The following is a 13,949-nucleotide window of genomic DNA, read 5'->3' on the forward strand; positions in this document are numbered from 1 at the left end:
TGTCTAATTGAATTCCTTTTGAAATGATTAGGTATTTGTATTTCTCCAGACCCTTACTTTTTGCGAAGGGGAGGGCGATGCCAGACTATCGACATTGTTCATAATTGCACAAAAGGCTAATGACCCAATGATGGGCTAGCCAACATACGGTGTTGTATTATTACAGCTTATGTAACTAACTACATAACTACTTCATTACTGATTGCTACCAGTTATCACTTATCAGTGGAAATAACTATTTTCGTCGAGTATCATCGCACGTGCCACAACTGTACTCCAGCAAATTTGACCACAATCCAGTAGAACTATATTGTGAATATTTTAGTACAATTACAATGTGTCACAGTTACTTACGCCAGCCACAGTCTGTGCTGCAGTCCTAGCACACTGGTATAGTATGACGAGCTCACTCACTTCAGCCAGCGAAATTCAAACGCCATATATTGGCACGAAATCCCAACTCTATACCTTTCCTGTTAACAGAATTTGTAAGCTTGTGACGGATCATCTGACTGACTGACTAAGTGAACTTGAAAAAATTAAACTGGCATGCCACTACACTGTACGAAGTTCCAGTGTGATTAACTCGGGAAAATGAAGTTGGTCCATTTAACACTTTATCACCTCGTAGGTTTGTAGCATCATTGCATATCACTTGTCACTTCTGAGTTGTGACTCTTGTAAAGTCACTTTGAGCGGGTAATCTGTCTTTAGGTTCGAAAAATGCACTATCACGTGAGTAGTGTAGGCTAAATATAGAATGGTGTCTAATATTTTCGTTCGGTGAAGGCAGTGTCTACACGGGGGAACCCCTGGGATTCGGGCATAGCTTATTTTTAGCGCATCGTTTTATTAATTGCTTGTAACGCGCAAGAAATCATCGTATTATTATCACCATTCACAAACGAGTTGAATGTTGTGTGCACTCGCGTAGTAGCGCACAAACAGTAATTTGGGATGCGTGTCAGTTACTGGAAAGCTTGTAACGGAAGTTTTAAAAAACATCACTTAGTGACGGGGGGCAAATACCTCCCCTTGCCCCTCCTTGGCTACGCCACTGGTTGTTCAAGAATTTTAATCTACTGAATATAGTTGTGGGGGTGGGTAAAAACTGGGACGGGGACCAAGAGGGGACATAGTCTGGCGTAGCGGACCCGCGCGTAGCGCGAGAGTTTGGTGACAGCCGCATTCAGTACCTAGTCTCGTGCCCAGCTGGGCTAGCGCTAATGCGCAAACAGCGTCTGGTGACAATGTTCGAGTTTCTTGGGCCCGGAAGTGCGATCCAGCCAAAATATTGGCTGGCCAATCAGAATCGAGGAGTTGCATAATTGTTTAAAAACCATTCGAAAATGGCTAGGAATGAAGTAAAACTAAGAATAGGCGTTTACTAGATGCGATCTCTTCATTTATCGTATAATCAGAGAGTAGCGTTTCATTTTTGGTGAAACCTCGAATCACGATTCATAAGGTGAGATCGGAAAAACAACTTGACAATAAACATTTTGAATAACCTTGGTGAGTAACTTCTGATAAATGGCTTTAACTCATCTGCTTTTTCGTCTACTTCCAATACATTCATGCGATTATGCAACTCGTTGATTCTGATTGGCCACCCAATATTTTGGCTGGATAGCACTTCCGGGCCCAAGAAACTCGAGCATTGTCACCAGACGGTGTTTGCGCATTAGCGCGAGTCCGGCTGGGCACGAAACTATTCAGTACCTGTGCCAGCCTTACGAAAAACGGCCTACTTTATTCCACGCACTGGACTGGACTGGACTCGCGGACTGAGCTGGAAACAGTTTTTAAAAAATAATCCAGGAATTATCCATCTCTTGCAACACTGGAGACACCACTATCGAGCTACAACTCTGCTGCTACTGGCTCTTCCTTACAAGTCAGATGACACTAGCGCGTGCACTAATCAATTAGAATACACTTACGTTATACGTGTACTCGCAGTGATCAAGCGTGACGGAGGCTATTGTTGTAGCGTACATGTTTTTCTTTGTTGCTTCAGTACTTAACACTAGCGTTAGGGTTGTAGTGATGAGGCAGATTATTTGCGTAGCCCCATCACCTTACCTGGTGGTGCCACCTAGCTACCTGCTAGGAATAATTACTGGCTCATATCTACAGCTGTAACATTAGTGCTAAAGCAACAAAGGTAAACATCTACGGTACAAGAATAGCCTCTACCACGCTGTATCACTGCTAGTACACATGTATCGTAAATGTATTCTAATTAATTAGTACATGCGCTAGTGTCATGACTTGTAAGGAAGAGCCAGCAGCAGCACAGTTGTAGCTCGATAGTGGTGTCTCCAGTGTTGCAAGAGATGGATAATTCCTGGATTATTGTTTAAAAGCTGTTTCCAGCTTAGTCTGCGAGTCCAGTCCAGTCCAGTCCAGTCCACGAGTCCAGTCCAGTCCAGTCCGTGGAATAAAGTAGGCCACGAAAAACTGGTGCGTCCAATCAGATCGCTTAGTGACCAATTAACAACATTCTATGAAATTATTTTCGATTTGGCCACTGATTATGGTGACCTTCTTATGTCTTTTCCACAACCAGCACAAATGTAAGGGAAATAGACATCATTCAAGTGCAAGTACAGTAGCTGTCGCGCTCTGTTACTGGAAATTGTCCAAGTGTTTCGCGCTTATTTTCAAATTTAAATGAATTCCATCTGCACAGGTACTGAATGCAGCTGTCAAAAGACTAAAGGAGACAGGGGAAGGAAACAGTGAAAGTACATATTAGGGACAGGGAAAATGAAGGGCTACAGTCAGGACTGTCTACTAGCTACAAGCAGAGCGACAATGGATAGATAAGACCATAGATAGGGTCCGCAACGCGAAAAATCGATATCCTCCAATCAACTACCTAACTATTGTCATGTGTTAGGCTAAGTGTAACTTAAATAACACCAGCGTGACAGCCAAGTTTGTCACTTTCTTCTGGTAGAAAACGATACAAATGTCTTAAAATCACGTGATTTTTCGTTGCAGCAGTTCGTAGGGTTCTTCGTATGCCACGATATTCACTCTCAACATTGTTCAAGTAGTCTCAAAGAAATGGTGGTTTGATTTTATTGGTCAGTTTCCGGTGGCAGCACGATCTGTGCAACTTTTTGGCGACAGAAAAAATGTTTCTTACTCTGGAGCACAGGACAAGCAGAGCAGCAACTGCGCCGTGGGTCAGCAATGACCAGTACTAGGTAAAGTACCTGCATGCGGAGTATGGTTATAATTGAAGCTTGTTAGCCATCTGGCTGAGCCATCTATATGCTGAAATTCGGCCAAAATGACGCGATTTTTGCAAACAAATACCAGAATGGTTGATACATCAGTGAGACGGTCTCCAACAGCAAGGATTAGGGACCCGCCGATTATGCTGGCATAATTATGAGCATAATAGGTGCCTGAAAGCATTGAACATAATGCTAGCATAATAGGTAGAATATTTGTGTAATAGTATGAATTCTAGCTTATTAAAATAGTTATCACAGAAAGATCGATATACTCTAATAGAACAATCAGTAACTCTAATAGAACAATCACATAGCTGACTGTTCTATTAGAGTATATCGATCTTTTCTGTGATATGCATTTTGACAAGTAAGTTAGTGCTTCAGCCACTTATCATTTATCCATAAACTGGAAATTATTAGCAGAGCATGAGAACTGAGGCATAAATAATTGAGCATAATAGGTAAGTATTGAGCATAAATGCAAGCATAATAGGTAAATTTTTGAACAGTGCAGCATAGCATAATAGGTAAAATTGTGAGCATAATCGGCGGGTCCCTAGCAAGGATACGAAGCTTATAAACACCTAACAATACGGCTATCTCGCCCAGTAAACGCATAGAGCAATCCAATGCATGAAATAGACACTCACGTAATCGAAATTCAAATCGCGGAAATACCCATGAAATTGCTTTCATTTCTGAATGGGAACCATGCAGTGTGCTCCTTTTGTAAATATTTGTGTTAATTGTTCACTCAAGCGTGGTCTGGCCCAGTGAAGGTGTGTTTTATGCTGTGATGGCATCATAGGGAGAGTCTCAGACTACTGGGCTAATCGAGATGTTGAACCTAATGTACACAAACTGGTCGTCACTTGATTCCAGGTGACTTTAATGTCATTGGAATAGATTATGGTTGCATTTACCGAGCTTTGAATATCGATCACGTGAGTGCCTATTTCATGCATTGGATTGGTCTATGCGTTTACTGGGCGAGATAGCCGTATTGTTAGGTGTTTATAAGCTTCGTATCCTTGCTGTTGGAGACTGTCTCACTGATGTATCAACCATTCTGGTATTTGTTTGCAAAAATCGCGTCATTTTGGCCGAATTTCAGCATATAGATGGCTCAGCCAGATGGCTAACAAGCTTCAATTATAACCATACTCCGCATGAAGGTACTTTACCTAGTACTGGTCATTGCTGACCCACGGCGCAGTTGCTGCTCTGCTTGTCCTGTGCTCCAGAGCAAGAAACATTTTGTCTGTCGCCAAAAAGCTGCACAGATCGTGCTGCCACCGGAAACTGACCAATAAAATCAAACCACCAATACTTTGAGTTGATGATAGACTACTTGAAAAAAGTTGAGAGTGAATATCGTGGCATACAAAGAACCCTACGAACTGCTGCAACGAAAAATCACGTGATTCTAAGACATTTGTATTGTTTTCTACCAGAAGGTATTGACAAACTTGGCTGCCATGCTGGTGTTATTCAAGTTACACTTAGCCTAACACATAACAATAGTTAGGTAGTTGATTGGAGGATATCGATTTTTCGCGTTGCGGACCCTACCATAGATACTACACATGCCGGGGATTGGAAACTGGTTGTTTATGACACCTCTCTCTGCACCCCTGCTGATGCCTTTCTATGGGAAATAAATCTATATTCTGCCATGTTACCTACCCACTGCCGATACTGTAGCCACAATTACAAAGCAGTAATAGTAAAAGAAACTTCTAAGGAAACACCGAAGTGGTTGTGAACAACATAATTCCTGCGCGCTCATCTGAAACAGTAATAAGTGAACATCTCAGAGAAAACCCGTCTACTTCACACAGCCTCCGAATTTTTAAAAAAAATTCTCAGCATTATCTGCATTGTCCAAGGAATGGTTCACCAAAGTTTCAGCTCTCTGTGGTGAGTAGTTTTGGAAATACAGCACTAGAAGTTGGAAGAACAAGGAAATCAATATGTACAGTGACTGTGTTCTATACCATATGCGTATTTTGTACCATACGCGTATGGTACATACCATATGCGTATACGCGTACGGTACAACCATACGCGTATGGTACGGAAAATCATACCATCTGAGTATACAGTAGCTAACCTGGTATGCGTATAATATCAAGCAGAAGGTTTTTGCACTGCCATACCTATTGACTACCCCGGATGGCACTCTGCTTTCATTTATTTTAGGGGAAGAGGGAGGGGGAGACGCTAGTCTTGCTTAGCGGTTTCTGTTCAGTGAAGATCGAGATACTCTAATAGAGCAATCATATTTAGCTATTCTATTCTCTAGAGCTGAGATGTATTTAGCTTTACTGCGATTAAGATATAATTTGCTTTACTGCATGATGCAAATTAACCACCTTGTTGATATCCCAGCAAATCCATTTCTGAGACCCATATCCACTCATAGTACCAGAGGTCATAATATGAGATTTATGCAACCAATGACACGGATTGATTCTTATATATGTACTCCTTTTTCCCTTCGGCAATCAAAATCTGGAATGATCTACCCCAAAATGTGATTGATTCCAATGATATTGATCAGTTCAAACAAAAACTAGCTATTATTTAATTTGTATACTTGCATGTATGTATGTTGTGACCTGTGCACTATACTCTAGTAGAGGTCTACACAGTATTACCAATAATAATAATAAACCTATTTAAAATAAAGCATTCCTTAAAATAAAAGAATAACATGATATCTTGCATGACTATATATATATATATAAGTGATGAAACTGACATCTTGATTTAGGACAATATAATTTTTTTATGATAAAAACAATCATGAATTCATCACACTGTTGGCAGATCCAGTCTTGAATTGTGTTAAGTCCTGCTGATCTGGTAAGATCTGATGGAATTCTACATAGTCAAAATTAATAAAGGTCAATCGTCTGGGTTGGAAGCTTTACGAAAACATGATAACACCTATAGCTACATACAGTATTTGTAAATGCTATTGATTTGAAAATACACAAGCTAGTATACTGTATGTTCTTTAGAATAGTTGAGTTAAAATGACCGAATTTGTGAAAAGGTACCTTTTCTACACATATTACATACCAGCAAACAAAATGGTGTAACACTTGACTCCTTACACTGATAAGCTTGCTCTTAGTATCAAAATGCTGCTAGATACTAGTAGCTACTGTACACTAGTAGCTACTGTACACTCATGGATAATTGCAGGCAATTATAAGGTATATGTTCAAAAACTTATGAAACCCCGAAGTTCAAAATATGCATGGGTAAAATTTTGTGTGTGGAAAAGGCACATTTTGCAAATATGGTCACAAATTATCTAGCTGTTGCATAGCAACTGCACACACTGACAACATATGGTAAATTTTAATTTTTGTTTCTTCTTCCACACAGTACATTGTGGCTGCAATTGCTACACATATATTACTTCCTATTAGATTTGTGGTCCATTGTTTAATTGATACAATGAAAATTCTAAAACTAGGCCATTATTACATAATGCTGTGCCTCCTTCATATCTGTAATAGAGTTTATGATGTAATGTAATTATGCATATAGCTATACCTGTAATATTATTGTAGTTATTATTGTGTTCTTTCAGTTATTGATTAATAATATTATAATTATTTATACAGTGGCCTGTTTTGCAAAAAAAAACGGTCTGCCCAAGAGCCTACGCTTCCCTACAATTAGAACAATACCCACACACATGTGTTTACAAATACACCTGAAGATAGTCAAAGATTAGTACAATAATTAAAAGCTATAGAGTGATATTACCCAAAAACTCTACTAGGGGCTTCTCTATACTTGTATATATGAACTTTGTAAAAATGTGTTAAGGTTTAAAGGTGCCCAATTATCCTTTCAACATAAAACAAGAGCGGTAGTATACTCCTTGCCGTACTCAGAAACTGAAATTTGAAGTTTGATCTTCTAAAGCATTATTTAGGACAAAAGACATTGATTTCTGTGAGGCTGTAGAATTGTGCCAGCATATTGATATTCACGAATTTTCAATGAATATAACAGGAATGCATAGTGATATAAACACTAAGCCAGTATAGAGGTATAGCATTGTAGCTAAATATAAACAAAATATTTTGATATAATTATCCATATAAATATGCATTAAAATACTGCATTCTGATTGGTTAAAACATAGCAACCATATTAAATAATTTGCATTCATTGGCAATTTTTTCAGGCATATATATGTATATTATTTCATTAAATATTTTATTTCATTGTTGCTACATATAATCTTGTTTACCTTTAATTTGTTAGTACACTTCCACTTAAAAATGGATATTTATGCCTGGTGGTGCTAAAGGATGTTGAGCAGACAATTTCAATCAGATGAGCTCAAGAAGTACAATGTAATGATTGCTTAAACAGAGGAAGACCTCACTGTTAAAATGAAGAGTAACCACAACTCTCAAGGAGTTCCCAGAGTAGGGAGGGTTTAACACTCCTGGAGAGTAACCATTACTCTAAAGGAGTAACTGGAGAGTAACACATGCTCTGAAGGTGGTGTCACTTACTCTTCAGAGTAATGGTTATTCTCTTCAGAGTGTTGGCTACTCTCCATGGGGTGTTAAATCCTCCCTACAATTGGAACTCTTCAGAGTGTTGGTTACTCTTTATTTTTAACAGTGCATGCTGGAGAATGCATGCTGATACAATAACATTGAGGGAGGTAGGAAAGAGATATATAACTGTAGAGTCAGTTTGCAAATTAATGTAAACCTACATGGCTGTAGCTTATAGCAATATTAGACATGCTATACTCTATAAGACTGATGTGCATTATTAATTAATTGTGCAATAAATTTTTTAAAACTGTAGTTTTCTGAATCTTTGCTATTGAATGAGGCATGTGCATTGCCTACTGAGATGAAGTAGGAAAGATAACATGGCAAAGATTTTATAGCGAGTTTATGAGTTCTAATGAATAATTCAGTAATGAATGTATATTATCTAGCATTGTTTATTTGTTATTAATAAGTGTGTTGTATAGCTACTCACTACTTACTGTCATGCTTGTGGATGGGAAGGCAATGCATGTTTAGCTACTCTTATCTGAATGTACTCTTTAAAGTTAACAACATCCATATTAATTTTTGCTTTAGGTCCAGTGTGATGAATGTGAGTGGTGGTACTATTTACAGTATGTATAAACAAGAAAAGTACGTAAACAAGAAATTGGATCTTCAAAAGAAGAGTGTACATAGTACAGTATATCAAAGCCATGTTGCACAACTGATGACACTTACGAAGTTCATTCAGTTTTCAAATTATTAGCTTTGCACAAGCAGTATATGTATAATTCAGTTAGAACTTACTAGCTACCATGCATGTTGTAATTGCTCTCCTTGCTTATTTACCCAATTGTGTTGTAAATTGTCAGATATCCACACTTATAATTGAGTATGAGACCATGCATCTGCATGCTTCTGATAGCTATAAAATAGCATACATGCACAGTACCATTCATTTGAAGTTCTGCAGACAAAGTGAGATAATGTACATAGGAATTAGGTACATCAGTATAGGACTATATATAGTGGGAAATGCATGAGCATGGCAAGGATAAAATGCATGTGTGTGCTGATGAATAAATCTATAGTTACAGCTCAGTGGTAGGCAGATTATTATGTTGTGTTCTAAGTTTACTCAGCTAGAAATGCTTGTAAAGACAGCCCATTGTAGCTAGGTGATGGCAAGGCTAGAAGACACTGAGAAAAGGCATAATACGCATACGGTACGTACCATACGCGTATGTCTATACCGTACGCGTATGGTACAAAATACGCATATGGTATAGAACATCTACATATCCATGTATAGTTCAATAAAATTAATGGTTAATGCCACGTACATGTGGTTTTGCACATCCATTCATGTTGCTGCAGGTTATATCACTTGTGTAGGTAGCTGTAGTTTCATAGTAGAGCATCTGTCAAAATATGAAAAAATATCGTGATAATTAGTAATATCGTGATATTTTTCCCATGATATATCGTGGTAGTAAAATTTCAATACCGCCCAGCCCTATTCAACAGTTATTGTACAAGGAAAGTGTAATAAGGACCCCAGCTCGCTAAAACAATGGTTGCACAAATGAGAGCGTTGCCATGCCTTCAGGGATCCACTTAATGATGCCAGAACTTTAACATTAGCCATTTCCCTTTAATGCTATCATCTTTCCACTGGCCAGATTTGGCTAAATATGGCAATCCTTAAGGCATTATAAATGAACAATTATTAAAATATCCATTTTACTTCATGTAATCATTTATCATGGGTAATACACCCATTCAGTACTCTTGGTTTCTATTATATACTCTCGCTACAAATTATAAATTGGTCTTTGTTATAGGTTGTGAACAGATAAATCATGCAAGTATCACTCATTTACACCCATATCAATGTACATTAAAGCACACCAACATACAAATGTGACAATTCACAACCAAAGTTATAGCAGGTAGTTCCATTTTTGACTGCACCAAATTAAGCTGTAAATGCATAATCCTAGGTAGTAGTAGTAGCTTTACATCGCAAAAAATTAAATAAGATTACACAACAACAAATACCCAGTGATTGCAATTTACAGGTGTATATGGCGGTGACTTTAGTAAGGAGCTTAATTTAAGCCCACACATACTAGGGGCTGGAAACTAGCCAACCTGCTACTGAGGATGTGGTCACCATTAATTTGAAAGTAAAATATACAACATTACATGCTGGGAAAATATTAAATACTCATAGTGAAGGGAACGTTCGATAAGTTAAGACTATTACTATAGTGTTCTTGTGATACTTTAGGATGGTCATATTGTGTACAATCAACACTTTCAATTTTTTTATAAAACCATGTCCAAAGACTGGACATGGTCTATATTAAACAAATAATACACTTACATCAGGATTGTTCAAACTGGTGAATATTGTGACATCTTGTTTTATATTCTGCAAAATAAAACAGTCGGTATAAGGCACAACACAATAGGAGGATACAAGTAATTGTTCTACTAAACAAATGCCAGGTATCTAATGAATATCAGTCATAATTTCCAAACATTCTGTGTACAACAGTGCAATTAAATGATGAAATGAAGAACATTGTACAGGGCTCATGGAAAGCATCAAGAAGAGTACAACACAAGCCGTGAAATTCAATCATCTGAGACACTGAACACGCTTTTACCAATTTTGCATAAATGTATAAGAACAAATACATGATCAAACACGTGGCCCGTGATACAGATATCTAGCAAGGATTGTAGTTAACAGATTACCAGCAAAACTTGATGTATAATTATACTGATTGTCATATAATAGGCAGCAAAGCAGGCATTTGTACTAATCAAAGAGTTTAAATCCCAACATTGTCCCATGTGCAGATAACCAGTAAGCAGTGTTGGGAGTAACGCGTTACGTAATATTATTACTTTTGTGGTATCTAAGTTAGGGTCCGCAACGTGAAAAATGAAGTGCAAGAAACAAATCCCCGACTATCGTAGTATGTTACCCTTAGTGCCCCATCACTAATATTACCCTTGGTTTGGAACTGAGTTCCCTTGTTGGAGCAACACGCGGATTTTAACATCTCACGTGATTGATCTTTACTCCGTGCGCTCCAAAGAAGACGTCCAGAGCTCCCAGATTCTGAGTGTGATATCAGGTGTTGTTGGCCTACCAAACCATGTATAGAAGTGAGTAAAACTTTGCCTGTGTTTTCCACGGAGGCTGATTTTCTGCGGATGGGTCAAGAAAAATTTTCGTTCGAGGTGCTCTACCAACCAAGAGAAGAGAAGCCAATCCTATCACATAAGATGGTAATGAAGTTGGATGTATAAGTATTCTACACACCAAGTTTGAAGGAGCTGCGACCTTCCTAACCATCTGGCTGGCAGAGATGAAATTTTCAGTGCAATGATCTCCAATGATTTTGGTGGGTTGCCTCCTTCCTACTGTTACAAACTGTCTTCCTAGGAGCTTTAAATCATGGGAAGATTCAGAAGAACATCTGAGGTTTCTAAGATGTGGTCAAATCCTTGACTTTTAAAGGTCATTGGAAGCTACTACTCTAATAGAACATTCAGTATCCTATAAGAAAAGCCATGTAGTTCAGTATACAATTACCATCTGCTTTTGGATTGTGTCAATTGAACAGCTGTATACATTTGGAAAGTATGCATTTTATGGACATTTAAATCTTAAGATACAGTTGCTGGAGAGTCTAATAGTATTGAATTTTGAAATCCATGCCATTCATTTGCAATGAAGTAATCATTTTGTATCAGCTGGAGCACTCTATTGCAGAACCAGCTCAGGTAATCTCACATTTTACATATACCTGGTTTTCTATACAAAAATTAACAATAATAATTATGTATCTCGTGCAACTGCCTAAGCAAATAACAACTCAGTAATGTAGGTATAGCCATAATACTCTAATGCTGCTGTGTATATGGCCTATGAGTTTGTGAAATTATTGATTCATGACTGAGATAGAGGTAAAGCAGAGCTTCACAGTTTTATTTGTCAATGTGAGTATAGTCTATTACTTTATAGGTGTAGTAGACCAATAGATTACACATGTTTTTACAGTGTCCTTTTATCATGTTTTGCACAGGTAGTGAAAATAGGGTAGGGAACCACAAGGCCATGGTCCCCCAGTTTTGGTGGTCAATTCTTGTAGCAAAAGATTAATCAGAACTGTTAGTAGCTGCTTAATTTTTAAAGTGAAAATGGCCACCCAAAGTACTGTCTCAGAGCCCTGGGGCATGCATCCAGATGGAATCTGTGTATGTATGAGCTAATTAAAGTGGATTTTTTGCATTCAATTGCAAGCACTTGTTAGTTAAATGTAAGGAGATGTGCATGGTTGAATGCTTCCTTGAACACGTTAGTGTACTTTATTGTCCAAAGAATACATTTAACCTGTTGTATTGATTTCTGCTTGTCACAGGTCCATATACATTGGACTGCTCTGTGTAACAACACCCGTTCAAAATAACAAACTTATCTTGAAAATACTCATCAATCTGCAATGTTATCTGCTTTAATGAAGCCAAATTTCTGTTCATCTAGATCTATAATTAGATCTATTAGTTGAGGCCAATTATTTGGCTGTTTATTCTGCAATCAGAAGTTGCATGGTCTGCTCTTATGATTTTGTATATTATCTCTTCAGTGGTACAGTTTCTTGTCGAACCTCTTAGTTCTACAGGCTGTCAGTGTACAACATCTGCAGTGTTAGTTTCCTTCAATGGCAGCTGCTTCCTTTAAAGAATCTGGTAGCGACCACATGTGGACAGTTTTGTTCTTTTTTCACGGAGTTGTTCAACGTCATCTTCTAATTATACTTACAGCTGTAAGTGCATTAAGCCTGATTGTGTTTTTATTCATTTTCTTTTTAATAGGGTAGGAATTACAGACTTGGTCTCAGTTCTAGGAAATTCTTCTTATTGCTAACATCTGTAAGTAAGTATACTGAGAGTGTCCAGTATACAATTTATATTTACCTTTGTTTAGGTTTGTGGAAACTGGTCTCATTTCTTCTGGGAACCGGTCTCATTTCTTCATACCTTTTATCAACAGCTGATGGCTGCTACCTCGTCTGGCACTGTAAATGAGTTGAGTGCTTTCAAGAACCTGTTCCATCTTGTTTGTCCTTATTTCACTGACCATGCTCGTATTGCTAACAAAAGTAAGTTCACTGAGAGTATGCAAATTATATTATATTTAGTCTTGTTTCAGTTGTACTTAGTGATTACAAGATTCTTGGACTTGGTTATCAGTGTATTAGATGCTTCTTGTGAGCTTACATAACACGTTAGCCCAACAAAGTCACATACTAAGTGGCTATTTTATGTCTGGTTAGACTCACTGATAACAACTGTAAGTACACCAAATAATCCAGAATATGAATTATGTTTGCCTCCATTTAGGGTTGTGAGACCTGGTCTTATCAGGCTTGTCTTAGTTGTACATGGATTGTCGGTCCCAGACTCGGCCTCAGTTTTAAAAGATTGTTACAAACTGTATACGTAAGTACAATGATTGTTCAGTATACGCATTATATTTACCATCATTAATAGAGTTGTGGGACCTAGCCACCATTCTACATGGTAATACTAGGTTTCCAGACAAGGTCTCGGTTTTATGAGATTCTTATAGTTACAAACTGTAAGTCCAACGATTGTCCAGAATACACATTATATTTACCATCTTTGTATTAGAGCTGTGGGACAGTTCTACCAAGCCAACTAACAGATTGTCACAGAGTTCTACATAGTGATGATAATACAGGTAATTTGTAATGGAACTTGTGAATTGTATTTACTGTCGTACCTGCTGCAGTTGGATAAAGACTGATAAATGACGAAATTGATTTGATACTGTCATGGCCGGCCAAGGAGACATTGATTTACTAGCTGTACCTATTGTGGTTTTAATATATTTACAGAATTTAATTCATTACAAATATAATTATAGAAATTATTTAATTAAGGTAGCCACAGATTATAAGAAAGTAAAAAAGTACAGTAGTGTAGTAGCCAATATATGGTTGAAATAGGCTTAGTATAGTCTGATAATACACTGCACTATACTAGTGATTTAATCTCTAATATATGACTGTCTTAAATGTATTCAATAAGCTTATTATAGTAAAGTCCT

The 13,949-nt window shown here is 37.7% G+C and overlaps 1 protein-coding gene across 6 annotated transcripts; it reads left to right on the plus strand.

Moving 5' to 3' along the window:
* Positions 1–12,433: 12,433 nt before the first annotated feature.
* LOC136245246 (uncharacterized) lies at positions 12,434–13,769 on the plus strand. Of its 6 annotated transcripts, none has more exons than XR_010695801.1 (8): positions 12,434–12,642; positions 12,692–12,752; positions 12,804–12,978; positions 13,029–13,169; positions 13,220–13,318; positions 13,370–13,457; positions 13,511–13,580; positions 13,632–13,769. XR_010695801.1 is itself a non-coding variant. In XM_066036737.1 (8 exons), exons 1-4 carry the CDS (start codon positions 12,538–12,540, stop codon positions 13,088–13,090), a joined length of 399 nt encoding a protein of 132 aa, XP_065892809.1. In that variant the 5' UTR covers positions 12,434–12,537; the 3' UTR covers positions 13,091–13,169; positions 13,220–13,318; positions 13,370–13,457; positions 13,511–13,580; positions 13,632–13,769. The 6 variants fall into 6 exon arrangements, 4 of the variants coding, with proteins under 4 accessions (XP_065892809.1, XP_065892812.1, XP_065892822.1 ...); XR_010695802.1 differs by having other exon boundaries at positions 12,870–12,978; XM_066036737.1 differs by having other exon boundaries at positions 12,692–12,748.
* The last annotated feature ends 180 nt before the right edge of the window (positions 13,770–13,949 follow it).

Source organism: Dysidea avara, chromosome 2 (assembly GCF_963678975.1).
Source record: "Dysidea avara chromosome 2, odDysAvar1.4, whole genome shotgun sequence".
NCBI lineage: Eukaryota > Metazoa > Porifera > Demospongiae > Dictyoceratida > Dysideidae > Dysidea > Dysidea avara.